General features: G+C 42.9%; 1 protein-coding gene across 2 annotated transcripts in view; it reads left to right on the top strand.

Annotated features, from left to right (window-relative positions):
• The window catches only part of fbxw2 (F-box and WD repeat domain containing 2), a 60,427-nt gene that overhangs the window by 21,727 nt on the left and 14,010 nt on the right, over positions 1-24,690 (top strand). For both annotated transcript variants that reach the window (XM_072488529.1, XM_072488528.1), the window contains exons 2-6: positions 4,643-5,152; positions 9,939-10,133; positions 11,145-11,278; positions 13,265-13,351; positions 18,262-18,431. In XM_072488529.1, the coding sequence (XP_072344630.1) occupies positions 4,663-5,152; positions 9,939-10,133; positions 11,145-11,278; positions 13,265-13,351; positions 18,262-18,431 (1,076 nt within the window). In that variant the 5' untranslated portion in view covers positions 4,643-4,662. The remainder of the gene's footprint in view (positions 1-4,642; positions 5,153-9,938; positions 10,134-11,144; positions 11,279-13,264; positions 13,352-18,261; positions 18,432-24,690) is intronic.

Below are 24,690 nucleotides of genomic sequence, written 5' to 3'. Positions count from 1 at the left end.
TTTAGCAACAGCTCATTAAAGAGAGCTTCAGCAGAGGAATCTGTGCTCTCTTGCATTAACAGTCAATGCCCAACACCACCATCAGTATGTGCCCCAAATAGCAAAATTACAGTTCAGGTGACCCAATATTGGAAGATCAACAGCTAAGACAGAAACACTCTCCACATAAAAGTTTAAAATTACATTGTGATTCTAATAGCTTGTGTACTGTTTGTCACCTCTGTGTGAGCTCCTCATCTTTATTGCTTCAGTAAGGTATTTCTCTAAAAGCTGCAAAGTGGATGGAGGTGGGTTGTTCCGGCTCAATTAGGGGCTCACATGATGTTGATGATTAGTGAATTCTAGGAACTGTGGATTGCGAGCCCATCTTCAGAGTTTAACAATTCACCATCTGTGGGACCAGCTTGGCATCAGGGTATGGGTATTGGTTTTCAGGATTTGAAAAGGTACAAGGGTGTTATCATGAGAGATGGATTTTTTTTTGCATTCCCATTGCTTAAACTGCCACTGTTACTGATCTGCAGGAGAGTAGCTCAGTGATCTGAATGAAGCCCCTGTCCATTTGATCTCCAAACCTGCCTGAGGCAATGAAGATGGTTGAAACCAGAGTTTGCACAGCCCCCATATGAGTGTCCCTGCAAGATGCTATTACTGCTCGAGGGATGCTCTGTGCAATGGGCATCAAGGTGACTACATGGTTCAATGCAGATATCGATGATATATGAGAACCCTTTCATACTATCTGACCCGTTTTGCCATTTCCCTGACAGGTAATTCAGTGCCTTCAGTGATTGCTGGAGCATAGGAATCTAATTTAAAATGACAGGACCCTGAAGCTTGCATCTGTGTCCTCTCCAGACTTATAAACTGGCCATCCAGTTAACTCTTTCCTTGACTTTCTTTGCCATTGCCACCTGACCTATCTGTGTTACTATTTGGTGTAGAGAGCGGTGACATTGCATTGCCATCAGTCTTTTGATAGATCTAGCAGAAAAGGGGAGAAGGATAAGAGTAAGGAAGCAACTTCAGCGCTTAGCACTTGCTGGTTCAATGCCAGCACTATGCCACACTAGCTTCTTGCGTTAGAGGAGATGAATGTATGACTGAGTCAAGTAGAATGATATCTGTGTTATGGGCCAGGGTTTAGAGAACCCCAAAGTGTATCATGGAGTTCACCTGACCCACAACTTTTACTAGATTGTGGTATGGGGAGCACACGGCCCACTCTACAGGTGTGGTACAGCAGAAATGGAAAAGTATTTTTTAAAGCAAAACAATGTTTATTCTGTGAACTCAAGTTAACTTTTTTAAAACATACAGTGACATCTTAGCACCCATCAATTCAAATACAACACTAAGTAATCGTTACTTTCCTTTTAACATCCATAATATCGTTTAAAAAAAACTTTTAACAGAAGCACATCAGATTTAAATTCACAGAGAACAGTTATCACTCTGAATTCACCAAATGATCAAGAGATGGTCTTTACATGGCAGAGAGAACAACATTACACCTTCTCTGTGGCTGGCTGCAGCTCCAACTCTGAAACGAAACCAAAAAAATGCAGACACACCCAAGCTTTTCTCAAAGTGAAACTAAAAAGCAGAGCCAGAGCTCAGCTCCACCCATAATTGGATTGGATTGGATTTGTTTATTGTCACATGTATCGAGGCACAGTGAAAAGTATTTTTCTGCGAGCAGCTCAACAGATCATTAAGTACATGGGAAGAAAAGGGAATAAAAGAAAATACATAATAGGGCAACACAAGGTATACAATGTAACTACATAAGCACCGGCATCGGGTGAAGCATACAGGGTGTAGTGTTAATGAGGTCAGTCCATAAGAGGGTCATTTAGGAGTCTGGTAACAGCGGGGAAGAAGCTATTTTTGAGTCTGTTCGTGCGTGTTCTTAGACATCTGTATCTCCTGCCCGATGGAAGAAGTTGGAAGAGTGAGTAAGCCGGGTGGGAGGAGTCTTTGATTGTGCAACCCGCTTTCCCCAGGCAGCAGGAGGTGTAAATGGAGTCAGTGAATGGGAGGCAGGTTCGTATGATGGACTGGGCGGTGTTCACGACTCTCTGAAGGATCTTGCGGTCCTGGGCCGAGCAGTTGCCTTCCGAGGCTGTGATGCAGCCAGATTGGATGCTTTCTATGGTGCATCTGTAAAAGTTGGTAAGGATTAATGTGGACATGCCGAATTTCCTTAGTTTCCTGAGGAAGTATAGGCGCTGTTGTGCTTTCTTGGTGGTAGCGTCGACGTGGGTGGACCAGGACAGATTTTTGGAGATGTGCACCCCTAGGAATTTGAAACTGCTAACCATCTCCACTTCGGCCCCGTTGACGCTGACAGGGGTGTGTACAGTACTTTGCTTCCTGAAGTCAATGACCAGCTCTTTAGTTTTGCTGGCATTAAGGGAGAGATTGTTGTCGCTGCACCACTCCACTAGGTTCTCTATCTCCCTCCTGTACTCTGACCTGTCGTTATTCGAGATCCGGCCCACTATGGTCGTATCGTCAGCAAACTTGTAGATGGAGTTGGAACCAAATTTTGCAGTCGTGTGCGGTGTGTACAGGGGGTAGAGTAGGGAGCTAAGTCGCAGCCTTGCGGGGCGCCGGTGTTGAGGACTATTGTGGAGGAGGTGTTGTTCATTCTTACTGATTGTGGTCTGTTGGTCAGAAAATCGAAGATCCAGTTGTAGAGTGGGGAGCCAAGTTCTAGGTTTTGGAGCTTGGCTGGGATTATGGTGTTGAAGGCGGAGCTGGAGTCAATAAATAGGAGTCTGATGTAGGAGTTCTTCTGACAATCTGACATCACTGCAGTAACATGAACAGACAAACATTTCTTAAAGTGACATTCTCATGACACCTGACACAAATCCTGTTGTAACAAGCATGTAGCTTCACTATCTCCAAAGACTGCTGTGACTTCTCAGTATGTCAGTGTACCCTCTTTCATGGGAGCAAATGTTTGTGTACTGGCAGAAACCCCCCCCACCCCCAGTCTTCTCCTGTAAGAGGTGTGGAAGTGACTACGTATGTCCTGATTTAAGGACTTGCGACCCTGCTGACAATTGTGTGCATGATGAGAGATAATCAATGGGAGATGTGAGGATGGCAGCAGTTTTCGAGAATGAGCGAAAGCAGAAAAGTGTCAGGAGGCTTCCCTCTTGATTGACTGCAAGCCATGAAAATGAGAAAGGGACATTTGATTGTGTGGAGGTGAATAGGGCAGAAGGAATGCAATGTAAACAGGAGTCCCAAATTCTGCACTGCAGCCAGATCCTGGAGGAAAATGTTGTGTGCATTCACGTGTGGACTGTTTCTATCTGAGAGGAAGAAGGCTATCCTCTGAAATGTGCGCCACCAGCATTTCCAATGCTGTGCCAGCGAGTCTTGGAGCCCCACTCTTGCTGACCTTGTGCATCTTCCTGCAGCTCAATAACATTGCTTCCCTTTATTTGGCCACAAAATACTTCACTTTAAACTGCTGTAATCCCTTAAGAGCTTGCAGCAGTGGCCAATTTCCTGCCTCCAGTTTGATAAGATGTGCTTCTGTTATAAGTTTTTTTTTTAATGACTTATGGATGTTAAAAGGAAAGTAAGGATTATTTAGTGTTGTATTCTTTGGGGGCTGTATTTGCCTATTGGAACCACATATTGCACTGGCAGCTGCATTGCAAATTAGGGATGTCAAACAACTGGGGTAGATTTAATGCAGCTTCATTAGATGCCCATTGCTTGTTCCCTGTTCACCACCCACTGGTTTCACACCAGAGAAGCTGCATTTGATCCTAGGGTTTTTTTTCTTGACTGATGATTGACTTTGGATGATTTCTTCAGAAAAATGCTATTTATTTGAAAGAATGACAATTCTCAGCAAATCAGCTCATGTCCACTCTTCCTTGTTGTGAAGTAGCATGTCGCTATCACAGTTTTGAAAATATTTGTCCCATAATAATCAAATGGAAAATGGTCGCGAATAGTCCAGAGACTCAATTTTTTTTATTAAGTAGATTGCAATGTGACAACAATAGAAATCCAAATGCTTTAGTTTTTAAACAAAGAAAAGTTGGCATATAGCACCTTTCACAGCTACAGGACATAACTATGCACTTTGCAACCATTAAAGTGCCTTTTGAAGTGTAGTCAATGTTATGGTAGATAAAAAAACACAGAAGCCGTTGAATGGTGACATTCGTGTTCCACATACGAAGATGTTGTGTAACTTATGCAGTGTTATCAGAAATCGGAGATTGATTTTTAAAAATATATCTTTTTTGTTTCTCATTTACAAAGTAGTGTTCAGAATTAAAGCATTGCCTCCACTGCTCTCTTAAGGTAATTCAGGAGCAGAACATGCAACTGCAAATAACATAGGCCAGCAAATTAAATAAGTTTGACTTGGAAATACCAGCTGCATAGAAATAAGTGACAAGATAATTAGTTCGAGTAAACCTTTCTTAAAAGAAGCAAACGTTGCAATTGAATAAAATTTGTACTTTTCTTTTTTGCAGAGAAACTCTGTGCAAAAATGTTCACCCCTCAGTTGATAGGCAGCAGGGAGCTGATTTGGCTGCATATTTGACCTGTTCTCCATGTCGTTAACTACAGACGTGATATGCTGTCTTATGTTTCGCAGGTATATTGTCACATGGTCACATGGAGAGAAAGGACTTTAATGCATGGCTTGAAACCCTCTCCAGCACGTTTATCACCCTGACGGAGACACAGAAAAATGAGACCCTGGACCACCTAATCAGCTTGAGTGGGGCTGTCCAGTTGAGGCACCTCTCCAACAATCTGGAAACACTTCTGAAACGTGACTTCCTCAAACTGCTTCCATTAGAGCTTGGTTTTTATCTGTTGAAATGGCTTGACCCCTCAACCCTACTCAATTGCTGCTCAGTCTGTAAGCAGTGGAACAAGGTGATAAGTGCCTGTACTGAAGTTTGGCAGGAGGCCTGTCGAAGCTTAGGATGGCAGATTGATGAAACAATTCAGGACACTCTGCACTGGAAGAAGATTTATCTGAAGGCAGTTAGGAGGATAAAACAACTGCAGGACAAAGAAGCCTTTGAGACCTCTTCTTTGATTGGCCACAGCGCTAGAGTGTATGCTCTTTATTATAAAGATGGATTGTTGTGCACAGGTCAGTATAACAAAAGATCACCATTGCAAGAATGTTTGGGAATAAAAATGCATGCAAGCTTTAGTTGTGAAATGCTTATCTCTTCTAAACGTGGTGCTTTTACTGAAATGGCGACTGTAAAATCAGGGAGTGAATTATTAGCAAAATTTTATAGGCAGAACCTTTTTCTCCTAACCTTTTCTCCCAGCTGTTAACTGCCACTTAGTGCCTTCGCCCAAGAGGACATGCTGCTCGGTGCTGTAGTCCTCTCTACATCCGCAGTTCAGTTGGTTGTTGGGTTGTTGGGAAGTAGAAGAGTAACCATGGTGTTTAATCTTTTCTCCCCTTACAACGGCAATTTGGTTTGCTCTGCCTCAGCAGCCTAGCTGCCTATTCGAATGATTGCTAACCCTACGGAAACATGCAACTGTTAATGAGAGTCTGACATCTCTGGGTCATCAACCAGCCGGTGTCAGATGTTACTGGCGGTGGTATCCTTTCTGGTATTCGCTGGGTGCGCTATAATCCTCTCCGGTCGAGTAATATCTGAAAAACAGAATCAAATGTCACGTTATCATTCTTCAGTTTGAAATGAGTATGAACTCCGGTGTCTGGAAATGTAGAAATCTGCAATGACCTCACAGTACCTTCATTGCTTCATGTTTACTAAAATAAGTGTGAGCTGTTTATATCTGCCTGTTGCTGCTTCATTTGATTGTGGGCTATTTTCAGAGTGTAATTCAACCTGTGTTCCACTTGTCACTGATACTGGTTTGTAATGTGCCTAGTCTGTTTGATTAATGGTAATTTGGCTGAATAGACACTTCAGAGGATATCCCATTCCCTTGTACACAATACTGCGCAGAGCAAACGCACGTGCTCTGTACAGAAACTGAAGCCGAGGCATTGACCAAAACACAGTGCATTTTCCTTCAATGTCCTAAACATCTCTGATCAAGCACAGCACTTTTTTATTTATCTTCAAGATTATCCTGCACTAGCAACTATTGTAAGCAAAGGGAACCTGCTTTTTGTCAAGGCCCCGTTTATAAAAAAAAAAAAAAAAAAAATTTGCATTGGCAAATTGAGTGTGGATAAAGGGACATGCTGAGTAGAAGGACCTCTTGAGGGCCAGGCCTGAGAGAGGTATGGAAGCAAGTGACCCAAATTATATTTCCGTATAATTGCTTGAGTTCCACTTTAGAAACTAACTCTGGGTACACTAGTACAAGCAATTTTATGGTGACAGTGCTGCAGTTGTACGTTCTTACTACTGTATTAATATCCACTTGTATGATATGTAAAGCAACTTTTGTGTATATCATTTCTTTCTGAGACTGTTTATTGTATAGATTTGGCTTGCACATGTACTTTAGCAACAAAAATCGGGTAATAATCGTAGGGGATTTCAAACCCCCCCCCCCCTAACTGGGATATTCAAAGTGTGAAAGGTTTAGAGGGAGTGGAATGCTTAAAATGCATCCAGGCAAGCTTTTTATGCCAATATGTAGAAAGTCCTACAAGCGAGGGGCAGTGTTAGATCTAGTTTTAGGTCATGAAGCCGGGCAAGTGGCTGAAGTTGCAGTGGGGGAACATTTTGGAAACAATGACCATAACTCCGTAGAATTTAAGGTAGTTATCGAAAGGGACAAAGATGGACTGAATATATAATTCTTAATTGGGAGAGGGCCAATTTTACTAAAATAGACCAGGATCTGTCCAACGTTAACCGGGACCAGCTACTTGCAGGAAAATCTACATCATAGCAGTGGGATTCATTCAAAAAGGAAATACAAGGTCAACATGTTCCAGTGATCGTGAAGGGTGGGAGCAATAAGCCCAGAGAATCCTGGATGTCAAGGGATATCCAGGGCAGCACGGTAGCATTGTGAGGGCAGCACGGTAGCATTGTGAGGGCAGCACGGTAGCATTGTGAGGGCAGCACGGTAGCATTGTGAGGGCAGCACGGTAGCATTGTGAGGGCAGCACGGTAGCATTGTGAGGGCAGCACGGTAGCATTGTGAGGGCAGCACGGTAGCATTGTGAGGGCAGCACGGTAGCATTGTGAGGGCAGCACGGTAGCTTTGTAGGGCAGCATGTTAGCATTGTTAGGGCAGCACGGTAGCATTGTGGATAGCACAATTGCTTCACAGCTCCAGTGTCCCAGGTTCGATTTCTGGCTTGGGTCACTGTCTGTGCGGAGTCTGCACATTCTACCCGTGTGTGCGTGGGTTTCCTCCGGGTGCTCCGGTTTCCTCCCACAGTCCAACGATGTGCAGGTTAGATGGATTGGCCATGCTAAATTGCCCTTAGTGTCCAAAATTGCCCTTAGTGTTGGGTGGGGTTATTGGGTTACGGGGATAGGGTGGAGGTGTGGACCTTGGGTAGGGTGCTCTTTCCAAGAGCCGGTGCAGACTCGATGGGCCGAATGGCCTCCTCCTGCACTGTAAATTCTATGATTAGGGGAAAAAAAGGAGGTTTATGGCAGATCCAGAGGTCTCAAAATAGCAGAAGCCCTAAAGGGATATAGACAGTGCAGAGGGTTACTTAAGAAAGAAATTAGGAGAGTGAAGAGGGGGCATGAAAAAGTACTGCAGGCAAAATAAAGGAAAATCTAAAGGTGTTTTATAAGTATATTAAGGACAGGAGATTGATTAGGGGAAGAGGAGGACCCATTAGGGACCAACGTGGCAATTTGTGTGTGGAACCGGTGAGGCTTTAAATCAGTACTTTGCATCTGTGTTCACTGAGGAGATGGATAATTTAGGTATAGCAATCAGAGAGGGGCATTGTGATTCACTTAAACAACTTAACATTGAGAGGGAGGAGGTATTAACAGGCCTAAAAGTGGATAAATCCCCAGAGCCAGTTGAGATGTATCCCAGGTTGCTGTTTCAGTGGCTCTGACAAAACTTTTCATATCTTCTCTGGCCACAGGAGAGGTGCCAGAGGACTAATGTGGTGCCGTTATTCAAGAAGGGACCGAGGGACAAACCACCAGGAAATTACAGGCCAGTGAGCCTAACCTCAGTGATAGGGAAATTACTGGAAAAAATTCTGAGGGACAGAATTAATCTCCACTTGGAGAGGCAAGAATTAATCTCCACTTGGAGAGGCAAGGATTAATCAAAGATAGTCGGCATGGCTTTGTCAAAGGGATATTAGCCTTACAAACTTGATTACATTTTTTGAGATGTGTAGGCAAAGGTAGTGCGGTTGATGTAGCCTACATGGACTTTAGTACGGCATTAGACAAGGTCCCACATGGGAAGCTGTTGAAGAAAGTAAGGGCCCACAGGATACTGGGTAATTTTGCAAACTAGATCCCAAACTGGCTTGGTGGTACAGCAGAGGGTGATGGTTTAAGGTTGTTTTTGTGACTGGAAGCCTGTGTCCAGTGGTATTCCGCAGAGATCAGTGGCTCCCTTGGTGTTTTAGTACACATTAATGATCTGGATGTGAATGTAGGAGCTATGATAAGTAAGTTCGCAGATGACACAAAAGTTGGTGGTGTGGTAAATAGGAGATTCAACAGGATGTTGCCTGGGCTGGATCGTTTCAGCTATCAGGAGAGACTGGATAGGCTGGGGTTGTTCTTCCTGGAGTAGAGAAGGGTGAGGGGGGGATCTGATTGAGGTGTATAAAATTGAGGGACATAAATAGGGTGGCAGGAATGTACCTTTCCCCTTAGTTGAAGGGGTCAATAACCAGGGTGCATGGATGTACGGAAATGGACAGGCGGTTTAGAGGAGATGTGAGGAAAAACGTTTTCACCCAGAGGGTGGTTGGAATCTGGAACTGACAGCCTGAAACGGCGGTAGAGGTGGGAACCCGTAAAACTTCAAAGAAGTATTTAGAAGCTGGAAAACGGGATTAGGATAGGTGCTTGATGGTCAGCGCAGGCGGGATGGGCTGTAAAACTCTTAAGTTCTATGACTCTAAATACTCACTTGACAGGACGGTGATTAGTACTGTTGCTTCACAATGCCAGGGACCTGGGTTTGATTCCCGGCTTGGGTCACTGTCTGCACGTTCTCCCCGTGTTTGTGTGGGTTTCCTCCGGATGCTCCTGTTTCCTCCCACAAGTCCCGAAAGACGTGCTTGTTAAGTAATTGAAAATTCTGAATTCTCCCTCCGTGTACCCGAATGGGCGCCGGAGTGTGACGACTTTCGACACTACTTGTGACACTACTAAAGATTATTACTATTATTATTTACTGTAGCTGGGCAAATTTAAACAATACAGTAGACGCAATTAAGAGGTCCAGATTCCGAACTTAGAGTACCTGTTTCTAAACAAAGTTAGTGTGAGGAGGAATGAGAGAATCTCTCAACTCTACTTTAACTCAGTTGAGCTGAATATAATGTTTGTTTAAACTGTAATTGGGGGTTGAAGGCACCCATATTAGAGAGACCTGTCAGTTCAGAATGATTAAATCTCTTTTTTTGCAGAAATTGGAAATGTTGGAACTTACAATTTATTTATATTATAAAATTGGCACATATAATAATAATCTTCATTAGTGTCACAGATAGACTTACATTAACAATGCAATGAAGTTACTGTGAAAAGTTCCTAGTCGCCACGTTCCGGCGCCTGTTTGGGTACGCCGAGGGAGAATTCAGAATGTCCAATTTGCCTAACTGCACGCCCTTCGGGACTTGGAGGAAACCGGAGCCCCCGGAAACCCACGCAGACACAGGGAAAACGTGCAGACTCCGCACAGACCATTTGTATTGTGAAGTTGTATATTTGTATATACAGTGCTGAAAAGATTACTGAATTCAATTTTGATTTGAACTGCAGGCTCTGATGATCTATCTGCCAAACTCTGGGATGTTTGTACTGGCCAGTGTATATATGGGATCCAGACTCACACGTGTGCTACAGTGAAGTTTGATGAGCAGAAACTTGTTACAGGATCGTTTGATAACACAGTGGCCTGCTGGGACTGGAGTTCAGGAACCAAGACCCAAAACTTCCGAGGTCATACAGGAGCAGGTAGTGAGCAACAAAATGGAAATAATTTTACTTCTGCTACTCGACCTTCAGAGTAAATTAATTAAAAGTGGCTGTTTAAATTTGAGTATGTAATTCTTGACATACTAAGATCTCTTACTGCATACATACTTTCCCTAATACAATAACCCCCTATAAAGCTACAGTGTGGTGTATGGTGATATTTGTTTTCCCCAATCATGTAGCTCCAAAATATTCTGTGTACCATTTTGTTACTAATACTCTCAACAGTAGTTGCCATCTGTAATTTCATGCTCTTAAATCCCAAGCACACTTACTATCACTTACCAGAGGGTATCCATAATCTAGTGCGCTTGTGCATTGTTTGTTTTTTAAGTTGAGCAAGCGGTTGTAATTCAGTATTTATTCATGGTTTAAGAGCTTTTGCATTCTCCATCTGATGTTTCCTTCTCTTCCAGCATAGTTTTCAGGCTCCTAAGCCCCACTGGGTATATTAAAGTCCAACTGTTGTAACATTATACATCACCCAGTATGCTTGAGCATTGAACTTCAAAGCATGGTGTACTGTGTTCCCAGTTTTTGATGGCTTATTTTGAGTCTACCTTAGCCCCCGGCTACTGGCGTAATTTGCTTCCTTGCTGCAATCTCATAATCTCTGCCAAGCCACCGCGACTTGAAAGCTACTTGCATTCAAATTGGGACCGATCCATCCTTGTTACCAGCTGCTGAAAGTAACACTGAAATTAAAACTGGTCCCAGTAAAATGGTCACAATGAATGATGAACAATATAAGCAATAATTAGAAAGATCTTCTTGTTTACTTGATCTGACCCTACCCCCCTCTTCCCTCCCCTAGATCCTGATAGGTTCATCTGTCTACATCTACACCTCTCCCCGACGGCGCATCCAGACCAGACAGAAATGTTATGGACACGCTGAAGGACATATTTCCGAGGCATTTAAGGACATTTTTTTTTTTGTTTGTTGATTCTGAAATCTGATCTGTTCTAACATCGTAACTTTTTCTCTCAGTTTTCAGTGTTGACTATAATGATGAACTAGACACCCTGGTCAGTGGGTCTGCAGATTTCACTGTGAAGGTCTGGTCATTATCAACAGGAATCTGTCTGAATACCCTCACTGAACACACTGAATGGGTGACAAAGGTGACTATTATTGTGTTATATTTTAATCTTGCAAATCTGCATTGTTTCTTCTGTTTGTTTAATTAAAATATGTTACAATGTGAAGATGGCCCTAACTCTGTGGTTTACTACTTGCTGTGGACTTTGATGATTTTTAGAAAGATATCCAATGTTATATTAGTACTGGAAATAGATCAATTTACTACTAGCATTCAGTGAGTCAGTTCTGAGTTACAACCTAATGCATCCTAAAGCTCCCTTTTAATGTTGCCATAGAAATGCTCCTTGGAAGAGCTAATGCTAGTGTAATTATTTCCATTCTTCATTCTTACAATCTCTTTAAATTAATTTGTCCACTTGTAGACAAATCACTGATTGTCAGCTGCCCAAATTTACGTTAGGGTTTGTTTGTTTGGAAACTCTTAAACCCAGGAGTAAAAGTACAAAATATTGACTCCATCATGTCCCCATGTTCTCTTCCTTTTCCCTTTGTTATCAGTCTCGCCATCATTGTGAGTGTGCCTTGTGGCACCTAGATCAAAATAAATCACTTCTTCACAATGGACCTGTCACATGAAAGCCATATTCCTTGTGCTATCTCAATAGAAATTGCCAAGATGATTTCTATCCTCCCACTATGTTGTGAATTTTGTTAAATGTGAGACTTCAGAACGGTGAACAGAAGACTTCAGCTGCAACAGTCTTTCTATTGCGTATTCCTAAGCAACTGTGAAATTGGAAGAACCTTAGCAAAACCTGATGTCAAGTGTACAAGATTAGATTTCTACCATTGTGAAAGTGTTAATTATTGTCTTTAACATAAGAGATGAGTGGTGTCAAACCTTGAGTGGAACTTTGACAGTCACGTTCGTGTGCCCGAGTTGAATTTGTAACAATATCAAATACATTAAGTCCTCACTTTATGTCAACTCACTTAATGTTACATCACTTTAATATTGTTCATGAAGTAGTGTCAATATATCCGTTTAATGTCGCCTGGTTAACTTTAACATCGTTTGCCACAAACTTCCTCTTCTGTGGCCTGTCTGCTCACATGACGTTTCCCGCAGTGCTTCCACCCTTGCCTTTGCTTCCCCCGGACACTGCCGGCTATACACACACACACACACACACACACAAACACACACACACACACACACACACACACACACCGACCTACTTGCTGAAGTCCTGGGCTCTATCTAGTGGCAGAAGTTGGTCGGTGCAGGTAGTCAGGATCTCAGCCGCTACCTGCACCGAGCAGCTTCTGCCACTAGCGGGAGCCTGGTTGATCTCAAAGTAGTGTGCACTAAGGTGGGTACTGTAAACTTTAAATAATTTAATGGTATTGTATTTTGTATTTCTTTTATAGCTATTGATGTATTTTAGCTTACAAGTTATTTCAGCTAGGAACTCTGGGTTCTGCATATGTATGGTACAGTATTTCAAATTGTACTTTGGTTTTCCCGGGTGAGAAATGTCCAAAGGAACCTAACTCTGGCATTAACATCAATTCCTATGGGAACCTGTGATTCACTTGATGTTGATTCCTATGGGAACCTATGATTCACTTGATGTTGATTCCTATGGGAATCTATGATTCACTTTGTTATTTCACTTAAAGTTACGACTTTCAGGAATGTAACCTTGACTTAAGGGAGGACTTCCTGTACAATGATTTTCTAACAGAAATGGGTAGAGCATTGTAATTTATATATAGTAAGCGTCATTTAATACGCATGTTATTCAATATTAATTGAATGCAATTAAGTTTGACTTCATTTTAAATGCACTTTTAAAACTTGTAAATAGTTGGATCACATCACTGGATTTCGGGAAACTGGTCTAATTTGTTGTTAGCAAATTGTTTGTCATGCAGGTGAATTTCATTAATATGTGGTGTATGACCTGGTAGCGTTTGGTAAGCAAGTCTGCTACACTGTTGAGATAACATCATAATCTGTGTCTCCCGCTCTGTACTTCAGCCTATTTCCTTTCCCAATGTAGGTGGTTTTACAGGTCAGCCAGGTCGAATCCGTGATGCACAATCCAGGGGACTACATTTTATTGAGTGCTGATAAATATGAAATCAAGGTAAAATCATTTTTTAAAGGAGATAGAAACTCCTCTCTATCCTCTCGTAGCTTTTTACGACTACTTCAGTTTTTGCAGCAGACCGGGGAGATAGCTGCGCTTCTCTAATATTGCGCATCCCTGAACTGCTAAGCTGCAATGGCTAGGCCTTAAGCTGCGTCCCCTCGCCTCTGCGTGCCGCTGCATCCTCTTATCCCTGCCGTGACACCTGCCATCCTCCTCCTCCTTTAGAATGCTCCTTAAAACCAAGGTTTTGCTTACCCGTCCTAATGTCTCTTTAAGTGATTCGGTGTCAAATTGTGTCTAATACCGCTCTTGATATTTTACTCCATTAAAGATACAAATTCTAGTTGACTAGTTATTCATCAAAGATTGCTGAATTATAAGTTTGCCCATTTCTTTTCTGATCTTTTAAAAGTGTGATTAGCTACCGTGTGCTTTTCATTGTATTCATATTTGTTACCTCTAAATGTGACTTTACCTATTTTTATTTTCTTGACAGATTTATTAGAACTTTTGATTCTGTTGTCCTTTGTTACTGATGCACTTAATAAATTATGATGGTCTATTTCTATTGCATGATTTTCAAAGCTGCTATAAAAAATGCAACATTTCCCTGATTTCATGTTAGATAATTGATTTTACAACAACCAATAGTTTAATCCGGTGTTGTATACCTATGGAATAATGACGTTCACCTTTATCATGCCATGAGTTGAAAGAACAACTTTTAGTGGTGGAATGGATTGACCGCAATCTAATCCGGGTTTTGTTCCAATATATAATTGTGTCTCTTGTTTGGGAGTGAGTTTTGTTACTTTTCAGCCACAGTAATTTGTGGGAGACCTTTATAACATCAATATGCCTGGGTGTTGGGGGGGTCCATCATTTTCATCGCTGAAGAAACCTGCTGACCAGTATATAACAGCAGCAAAGAGATACGGTGAATTGTATGCTTTATTGGCATTTGAAACTTAGGAAATAAAGATGCTACAGAACAAAAAAAAAAAAATATATATATATATATATATTTAAAAAAAATAAATAAAAATAATGACTTTGTGAAGTTTAATGTTGCTGGTGAAAGTTTGTGTCCTAACCTATCATACAGCACGTCCCACTCCAGCCCTGGCCACTTTCCATAGGTCTGTCAAATGAACCCCCCAAAAAAAATTATTTGCTGTTTTGTTTGTTCCAAATCCACCCATGTAAAGTGATACTGTGTCACACTTCAACTTTTTAAATAGATTTTTTTGAAGTTGCCCATCTGACTATCCTTTCCTGAAGTACTGACTTCTGCACAGTCTTCAGTGTATTTATGATTCTGGATTTGGGAGTTAACATGTAACTTAACCAGGGAGGGTGTCACAATCCATGAGGGGATATGACTAACTCATTCTCCCTCTTTTTCTCTTTGCCTGTGTCTTGTTCCTGCCTCTTTCTCCTCCATCTTTCCTTGAGCAGGAACACTCCTCCCCTCCCGCTTTGATCCCTCTCTGGCAAAGAGGCCAGACATGTTAATTCTACTGTCTCTCTCTCTGCCGATTTTCAGGTAACTTTGATCAGATTGGAATTCAAGCACGAGAGCTGTTTGGCGTCTGAGGCACAGCTGCTTCCTGGATAAACTCAGATCTCCCTTGGTGCTCCCCTTTAACTACATTAATTTTAAGAATGAAGACTTCAGTTTTGTTCTCTGGTTCAGTTTTTGCAATAATTGTCTGCATCGCAGCACTTGCATGTGCCAAGCTGTTTTCAGTTTGCGTGACATTCATGTGCAGGCTGTGCATCTGTTACCAAATCGTGGTGCAGAAGCTTCCTCTATCAGACAGCCGTTTCTTATACCAGTCTGGTACTGGCTCAGTTGAAGGCTTAGCTCTGGGTCAAGGACCTGATGCTGTTAACTCATTAGAATCTGGCTGTCTGATATCCCAGTTCTAGTACAGGATTCCTGCGGAAGTCTAAACTGAATTTAATTCTCATGTGCAGGCACACAATGTAGGACAGGTTTGGTGCTGAGTGCGAATCCTCAATTATCAAAGGCATTCATAAGCATTCGGCTGACTTAGAACAGCATTCTGTCCCAAATCCCAGCGATTCCAAACATAATATTTTTTCTGGTGCTGGGGAGAGATGACTTTGTTACTAATTCTGATTGGTATCACTGTTAATGAAGACCGTGGCACTGAGTATAATGAATCAATACCTTTTGACCTTCATCCTTCAAGAACTCTGATCCCACTTATTTATTATTCGTTAATCCATTCATTCTTAGAATTTTGCTGCTGTCTAAAGGTGGTTGAGGTTCTGAGGAACATGCTTATTTTAAAAGGAAACTATTCAGCCCACTGTGCCTTTGCACACTTTTAAAAGGTCAATCCAATCCCTTGTTCTTTCCTTTGTATAGAAGAACAAGGAGCAGGATTAGGCAATCCAACACCTCGAACCAACTGCGCATTCAATATGATCATGGCTGATCTCATCTCGGCCTCAACTCCACTTTCCTGCCCGTTCTCCATAACCCTTCAACCCATTACTAATTAAAAATATCTCTATCTCCTCAAATTTACTTAATGTCCCAGCATCCAATGGACTCTGGGTAGTGAATTCCACAGATTCATGACCCTTTGAGAGAAGTAATTTCTCCGTATCTCTGTTTTATATCTACTACTGCTTATCTTAAAGCTATGACCTCTCATTCTAGAATATCCCACAAGCAGAAACATCCCCTGTATGTCACTTTGTCAATACCTTTTATCATCTTCTATACCTCAATTAGCTCTCTCATTCTTCTAAACATGTGGGAGTACAGGCCTAAACTGCTCAATCTCTCTTCATAAGGGTGGCCTGGTGGCACAGTGGTTAGCACTGCTGCCTCACAGTGTCAGCAACCCAGGTTCAATTCTGGCCTTGGATGACTAAATGGAGTTTGCACATTCTCCCCGTGTCTGCATGGGTTTCCTCTGAGTGCTCTGATTTCCTCCCATAGTGCAAAGTTGTGCAGGTTAGGTGGATTGGCCATGCGAATGGCCAATGGTTAGGGGGCATAGGTTTACGGTGCGAGGGGCAAGGTTTTGAGTAGATGTACGAGGCAAGTTTTTTACACAGAGGGTAGTGGGTGCCTGGAACTCACTGCCGGAGGAGGTGGTGGAAGCAGGGACGATAGTGACATTTAAGGGGCATCTTGACAAATACATGAATAGGATGGGAATAGAGGGGTACGGACCCAGGAAGTGTTGAAGATTGTAGTTTAGTCGGGCAGCATGGTCGACACGGGCTTGGAGGGCCGAAGGTCCTGTTCCTGTGCTATACTTTTCTTTGTTCTTTAATATTGCCCAAAAGGTTAGGTGGGGTTATGAGGATAGGAGCGGAGATTTGGGCCCAGGTATGGTGTTCCTTGGAGGGTCAGAGCAAGGGCCGGTGCAGACTCGATGGGCTGAATGACCTCCTTCTGCACTGTAGGGATTCTATGAAAAGTGCCAATCAAATCCATTTAATAAGACAAACTCCTCAACTCTGAAATTAATTTAGTGAACCTCCTCTGAACTGCCTCTAATGCAACTACATCCCTCCTCAAGTAAGGGGACCAAAATTGTACACCAGGTGCGATCTCACCTTGCACAATTGCAGCAACACTTCCCTACCTTTAGCCATAAATGCCATGATTCTATTTGCCTTCCTTATTTCTTGCATCCCTCTGCACCAAAGCACTCTGAAGTTTCTGTCCTTTTGAATACAAATTTGCCTTATTTTTCCAACCAAAATGGATAACCTCAAGTTAAGCTCCATTTGCAAATTTTGGCCCACTCACCTAATCTATCCATATCCATTTATAAATTTCTTATTTCCTCATTGCAATTTGCACCCCACCTATTTTAGTGTAATCTGCAAGTTTGGCTATAGTACCTTCTATCCCTGCATCCAAGTCATTCCTATAGATTGAAAATAGTTGGGTCCATGAAGACCGAACCCTGTGGCACTCCACTAGTTACATCTTGCCAAGTAGAAAAAGACCCATTTATCCCGACTCTCTGACTTCTGCCGGTTAGCCAGTCCTCTATCCAAGCTAAGAAATTACCCTAACCCCATGTGATCTTACCTTTTGTATTAACTTTTTCTGCGGCACCAATTCCCTAAACATTTGAGTAATTTTAATTTTCCTTTCTGTGACAGCAAAGTTCTACAATTGCACTACAATTGAGACCTCACCATTATGTCTTGAAATCCACATTATATTGAGTCATATCTTCATGTCATCGCTTCTGGATGTCATAGAATTTGCAGTGCAGAAGGAGTCCATTTGGCCCATCGAGTCTACACCGGCCCCTGAAAGAGCACTACCTCAGCCCACACCTATCCCCGGGAGAACCTGGTTGTTCCCAATCTGACTTGTTTCACAAGGATGAAAATATTTAAAAGGTTCACTACAGTTAATGATGGCTCCCACAATTAATATTTTGGGCATACCTATTTGTTCTACTCTGGAACTACATGCTTTAGTTGCCCTCTAACATTATCTCCACAGTTAAGGTGTGAAAAGTACTGGTGAAACTATCGGTGAAATTTCTCGAGTAAGCAAACCATATTTCAAGAGTCTCCAAAAGTCAAGGTTTTTAGAAGGTAATAGACACCATATTATTGTTGGACACCTTATTGTATACACTTGACACTAGTTTCATCGTTCGAGATTCTAATCCTTATAATGCAAATGCTGTAGTGAGGACCATTTTATGGAATTACATTAATTCCAATACACAGTTCGGGGAAGCCTTTCAGGTCTGCTAACTTGCAGAGTAGGAATAGGTAAGTCTTGTCTAATGCAGTCACGCATTCTTATGTGAGCAAATAATAGCCTAGATTTTCCTTCTTAGTAGTTCTAATATATTTCATTAAATATCATTAACATTTTATAGGTTTGGCCAATTGGGCGAGAGGTCAACTGCAAGTGTTTGAAGACTCTTGCTGTGTCAAATGACCGAAGCATATGCCTCCAACCAAGACTGCAATTTGATGGCAAGCACATTGTTTGCGCGTCTGATCTAGGGTTGTACCAGTGGGACTTTGCAAGTTACGATATTATCAGGTATTGTGCACGGTGGTTTTGTTATGTGAAAGTTATCGGGAACATTTTTAATGAAAGTCTTGCCGCCCCGGCGTGGGAGTGAAATGTGAATGCTATTCAAACAGCAACCCCCAGAAGCTTGTCGAGTTGGATTCAGTAAATTTGCTGAATTGGGGCCTGTTACTGGAACAAGTACCTTTTTAAAAACTGTAATTTTGGGCGGCATGGTGGTGCAATGGTTAACACTGCTGCCTCATGGAACCGGGTTCGATCCCGGCCCCATTCGTCCCGTGTCTGCGTGGATCTCACCCCCACAACACAAAGATGTGCAGGCTAGGTGGATTGGCCACGCTAAATTGCCCCTTAATTGGAATTTTTTTTAAAAAAACTATAATTTTATCACAAAAAGCAATGTCCTTTGGGAAAGGGAGCATGCCACCACTACTCCGTCAGGCTACACAGACTTCAGGCTTCAAGTTTTCAGAAGAGACATGGCAAAATAATTGCAAAGGCATCTCATCCTGTGCAATAAATCTAGCCTTGCCACCTACATGTAAAGAACAGGTGGAAAAGCATTTGCTTGTGCAAGTTGCAAACTCTAAAATGTTTAGGAAAAAGATTTACTGAAGATTAACAGTAATATAGTAACAATAGAATAGATGGTAAACTACAGCATTGTCAATGGGATCAATTTAGATATGTGGAATAACTTAATTTAAAATAAAAATGAGCTGTAAGTGAAAAATCTGTGTGTTCTCCATTTGGATGATGATGGTGATGAACAGTAACGGTAAAGATTCAAAGTAGTTTACAGTAACAATCTCAAAAATGCAATTTACTACGGCATGTAGACAGACCTCTAGAAAGGGGTAACTCATGAGAGGAAAATCTTGATAAAATAGGTACTGAAATTCAGTGGGTAGGATTTTTCTTCAAGTCTGCAAGTCTTCTTTCAGCACTCCTTTTGGATGGGAGTCTCCGGCCACCAGGCCGCATGTTTCTCAACAACGGGAGGAGGCCCATTGTTTGCTGGTGGTGTGATTGTCTACTCCTACCGCTGTCAATGGGATTTTCAATTGAAGCCACTGTAGGAGCAGTTTCAAGACCTGTGTATTGAGTCAGCTTCCACGTGGGGTTATTCCCTGTGGCTCAGCTCAGTACAGAGAGAAACAAAAATATCACAACCTGGACAAGATGGCTATTTAATCAAGCTTGTTACGTGTACCCGGAGAACAGACTGGATATCAGCAAAGATCTGTTCTACCGAACAAAGAGCCGAGCACAGTAATTATCACAGTTCAAAAATCAATAGCCCACCCAGTTGAACGCGATCCAATCCCTGAAGCTGCTTCTTTTAAACTTATCCAATAGAATTGCAAGCAATGTTTAAACTTCACCCAATAGAGTCGCAAGCAGTGCATGATTGATCATCATCCTGACAGCTGCTTACAATCCCAGCAGCTTGCTGACTGTTTGTGAGAAACAGAATAACAGATGTCAGAAGTAATGTCCTTTTGGTCAAGTGAGCTATCCTAAATCCCATTTGAGTACTTATTACTGCCATGTCCTAAAAATACATGTTTAATGGTTAATAATGATTACTCAGTCCTATAATTCATCTCAATCCCTAATAAAACAACTTATGTAAAACTACTCATGCTAACGATTCAGTTTTAAGACATATGATCGCTGACCCCCCCCCCCCCCCTTCAATCCCCCCCTTTTGGCCCTTGGCTAGCCCAAGAATAGGCCATTAAAGAGACATACTGAATTTACTGGAGTCCGGCTGATGTGTGGAATATTCAACAGGTAAGAGCTGCAACAGTTCCCCTTTAACTAGGGGGCGACAGTCTGTCTGCCGTTTCCTAATGCGGCGTCTGAGGCAACAGAGCATAATAAAAAAGACGAACAATATAAACAGCCGCAAAAGTACAACAACGTGCGAAATAATACGCATCCATGGATGGATATTGGCATTCAATCCCCAATTCCATATTGTAGAGAAAACGTTCTGTGTACTGAAACAGTTCTGCAGCCTTCTCAGCGTGAGTCTGGATGAGCTCCCGCTCCTTGTTCCAGAGGTGGTCAATTGGCGTTGCCGCCTCCTGACGTCCTTCCCAATCGGCCCGCAAGCGCGGGATGCGTGGAAGTCCCTTCTGGCCATATCGGTGAATCCGCTGGTCATTGTCAGTTCGCTCGAGGTCATCCGCGTCCACGATGGACACATCGCTGTATGGAGTCAGTTCATGTCGGCCAATGGTAATAGACTCTTAGAATAAATTGCTTAGAACAATATTATGCCCAGGCAATTCACACACAATGCTTTGCTTGGTATAGTTATACGACGTAACTCATTAATTGTTGTCTGATATGGCTACAACTGTTTAAGTGCCTTCCACACAAGCTGATTGACTTGCTGGCTAAGGGTTGTAGCCGTTTCGGCATCGTGGTATATATCCTGAACCGCAGCTCTCAATTGCCCTTTCATAACCTCAATCCCTTCACTTATCTCCGCAATGTCAAGGGCGTTCAGTTCCACTATGTCTCTCTCTGTTGTCGCTTATGTATTTTCCAGCAACTCCTGTCCAAAATCCCCCTCACCAAAGGCGACAAACAATCCTTGACCACAGCAATAGACTGGTTAGTGTAGATTGCCGACATCAATCATAACTCTTACATGTCCATATCCTGATACTATCGTCACTGATCCATCACCGTCACTGATTCATCCGTGAGGGTCAGAACTAACCCGTGTCCCACAGTGTGGCTAGGGATATGCTCATCACATTCGGGCTTGGGGGTTGTCCTTGAACTCGTGGTTGTAACCGATCCAGAGCTCACCAGTGTCACAGTGGTGGTGGTAGGCTTTGCCTGGTCCCCACCCATAGCCTGTGGAGCCCTTGCTTCCTACAATATCCCACCCGATTCTCGGACTCCTTCGCTGACTGGCTGCCCACCTCACTTCCCCGGTACAAAGCTGTTAATGTATCACACATCATCTCATGGTTGTCAGTACGGTTAGGTGCCTGGCAGGGATCTATTCAGTGAATTACCAGACGGTCCCCCATAACTTACTAGTTCACAATCGGATGATTTGGGCCATCGATGGCATATAGCGTTGCCTGATTCGTCATTTTATAAACCATGTCATCCTGCCTGGGGGCAAAGGTCCTGCGTCCCAGCTTTCTGTATCACCTATAACTCCATGATCCTGGGTTCCCAACTGATATAGGGCCCAGGTATTTCGGAATTTCACGTAATTCGTATAAGCCACCCCGCAGGGAAATATGGAGTCCTGTTTGTGCATACATCCTGAGAGTCTTCGGAATAAAAACCTACACCACTCCTCCTCTTTGCATCTCTCATAACATTAACAGCATCCCGACGCACCCGCATGACATTTAGTATATATGCGATCACTGGACTTGTCTTCAGCAATGTCTGGCTCCTTCCGTGTCCCTGGCGAGGTGGTCGATGTTGATGATTGCAACCAAAGATGAGATGGAATCCAGAGGTGTGATAGCAATAGAATCCTGTAGGAATAAACAAACCGCTTCCGGTGCTCAATTTGTATTATATCATTCACATCATCGCCATCATCCTTCCTCGTATACATCCTCTTCGTGCCTTAGTCCCATATCCTGAGCCACTCTGGTGACCCATCTACAAATCCAGATAAGTCCCATTACAAGTGCCGCAGCTGGCAATGCTCCCCGGATCCGCCGACCCACCGGAGGGTTCTCTCAATCCTTGTGACTATGGGATGACTCATGAGAGTGTGATTTCAACTGCGTCCAGTGCCGCCACCGCGGACCCGGTTTCACGTCTATTAAGGCACATATTTGTCCAGCGATGATTACTGCATAGGGTCCCTCCCATCAAACCCCTGGTCCCTTTTTACCTGTCATGAGTTTGACCATGACCCTATCCCCTGGTGTCGGTAGTTCTGGGGTATCCCTTCCAGTCAGTTTGGTCCAATCTCTATGTTGTTGCTGTGCAATTACCTAACCCTTAAGGGCATGCAGGCGGTTCACCAGATCTTGCATGCATTGGAGTACAGTGCCTTTGCTTATCTCAAGTTCCGCTCCTCCAGTTATCACCTCCTCCGGCAGCCGCATTGCTCATCCTGGCATTAACTCAAAAGGGGTTAGACCCTGTCCCCGGACGGGAATGGCTCTTTGTCACAACACTTTTGCATGCAGGGCCTGTACCCAATTATTCCCTGCAATATAGCTTTGGCTAGGCTATTTTCAAGGATTGATTCATCTGCTCTACCATTCCCAAGCTTGGAGGATGGTGTGGGATGTGGAATCTTTGCTGGATGTCAAAAACCCCACAAGCCTCCCTGATGACTTTCCCCGTGAAATGGGCCTATTGGCCAGAATCCAGTTGAAGTGGCACCCCCCCTCCTTGGTATTATTTCATTAGCCAATATCAAAGCCACGGTACTAGCAGTGGCATCCTTACACGGGAATGCTTCCACCCACCGGGTGAATTGATCTACAATCACCAAACAGTATGTTTTACCCTATAACTGAGGCAAAGGTCCAGTAAAATCTAGTTGCAAATTTCCCCCTGGTCCCTGGGGCCGGGGGCTGACTTTGCATTTGGGCCGGGGGCTGACTTCCCATTTATCTTGCAGGGATGGCTTGGTTCCACCAAGATGCACTGTATGCATCGCTAGCAGAATTTGGCCACATCCCTGTCCATTCCCTTCCACCACCAATAGTTTGATCATATTGTTTCTCCCTGTGTGCGCTTGTCCATGGTATATGTCCCACAGGGATTGTTGCACAGCCTCGGAGGCTATTATCTTTCCCTCTCTCCTCCATATTCCAACATGGCCTATCTGTCTCCTGTTATTTCTCCACCCTCCCTTTTCCTCCACTAGTGCTTGTTCTTGCACCTGCCTTACATCAATATCAGCATTGCCTGCGGCCTTCACAGCTGCTATTCCTGGAGTCTACACCCCCATCCGTTCCTGCTCTAATAGGTCTCTCGCAGCCTGATCGGATCAAACTGTTACCTTGCTGCGCATAATTCTCATTTCTCCGATGGGCCTAGACCTTAATCACGGCTACTTCTAAGGGCTGTTGGGCGGCCAGGATCAAGTCCCTGATTAAATTCTCATGCTGTATGTGTCCTCCATTGGAGGTCACAAACCCTCGCCTACTCCAGGGTGTTGTATAGGCATGAACTACGCCAGAAGAGTCCTGACTGTCAGTATACACATTGATTAGCTTTCCCTTGCCCCATTCCAGGGCCTTCGTTACAGCTATTAATCCAGCTATTCGTGCTGAGTGGTTCCCTGGGATCTGTTCTCCTGCAATCAACTCATCTTCAGCCCATGCCGTATGGGGCTCCCCTCCTATATACGTCCTAGCTCCATCCACATAGAAGTTGCTCACTCCCTCTCCCACCAGTGGCTCTTCTGCTTTTCGATGGAGCCTAAAACAGGGAACCCCAGAGGGGCTCAGAGTAAGTTACCAGTCAGACAAAGCTGGTGTCATTATTCTGAGGTTGTATGTGTAACAAGATTTGAAACCCCACTGCTTAGAGCAGCTGTGGATAAAAGGGGAAGTACAAAAAGTGACAAAGATACGTGAATTGGAGCACAAAAGTTAACTGTTTTAGCATGCTATTGATTTGTTTTTAAATTGCCCTGAAAAATGTGGGTAAATTACTTGATACAAGATTAAATTGTGAATGTATGGGAATTCAATAACGCAAGTTAAAAGTCGAAATTCTAAGCATGCATCACCCCTGTGAGGGAACGAAGGTTTGGGTGAAATGCCTTTGAGATTTAAATTTACTAAAGGGTTGGTCATGCCTATGAAATCAGGTGTTGAGGAATGGATTAAATGGAAAAGAGAAAGATAAATGAATCAAACAAAAAGTTTAAGTTTTATCATGAAAAAGGGTAGCGGGCCTTGTTCATTACTGTAACCGAAAGAGCAGCACAGCAAAAACAAGGCTGCTTTGAACTTTATGAGCAGCAGTATCATGTTTTGTTTGTTTGGGGAGTAATGTTATTATTTAGAGTTATCTTTCTGAGGAATGATTATTTTCATTTCAAAACACTTGCTGCCTGAAGTTGTGTGTTTTTTTGATGTTTAATCATTTAAATGCTTCAAGTCCAAACAGTTGACAGAAACCTGAAGTCATGTTTTCTGGCCAGAGGCATGATTCCAGGATTATTCTGAACCACATGTGGGAATTTTAATCCGGATATAAATTCACACATGTAAGAATGAGGCCATTTTAATTTAACAAGATGACA

The sequence above is a fragment of the Scyliorhinus torazame genome, chromosome 22, assembly GCF_047496885.1.
Source record: "Scyliorhinus torazame isolate Kashiwa2021f chromosome 22, sScyTor2.1, whole genome shotgun sequence".
NCBI classification, from domain to species: Eukaryota; Metazoa; Chordata; class Chondrichthyes; order Carcharhiniformes; family Scyliorhinidae; genus Scyliorhinus; species Scyliorhinus torazame.
The sequence above is the reverse complement of the archived record's forward strand: the minus strand, read 5'-3'. Positions and strand labels throughout refer to the sequence as shown.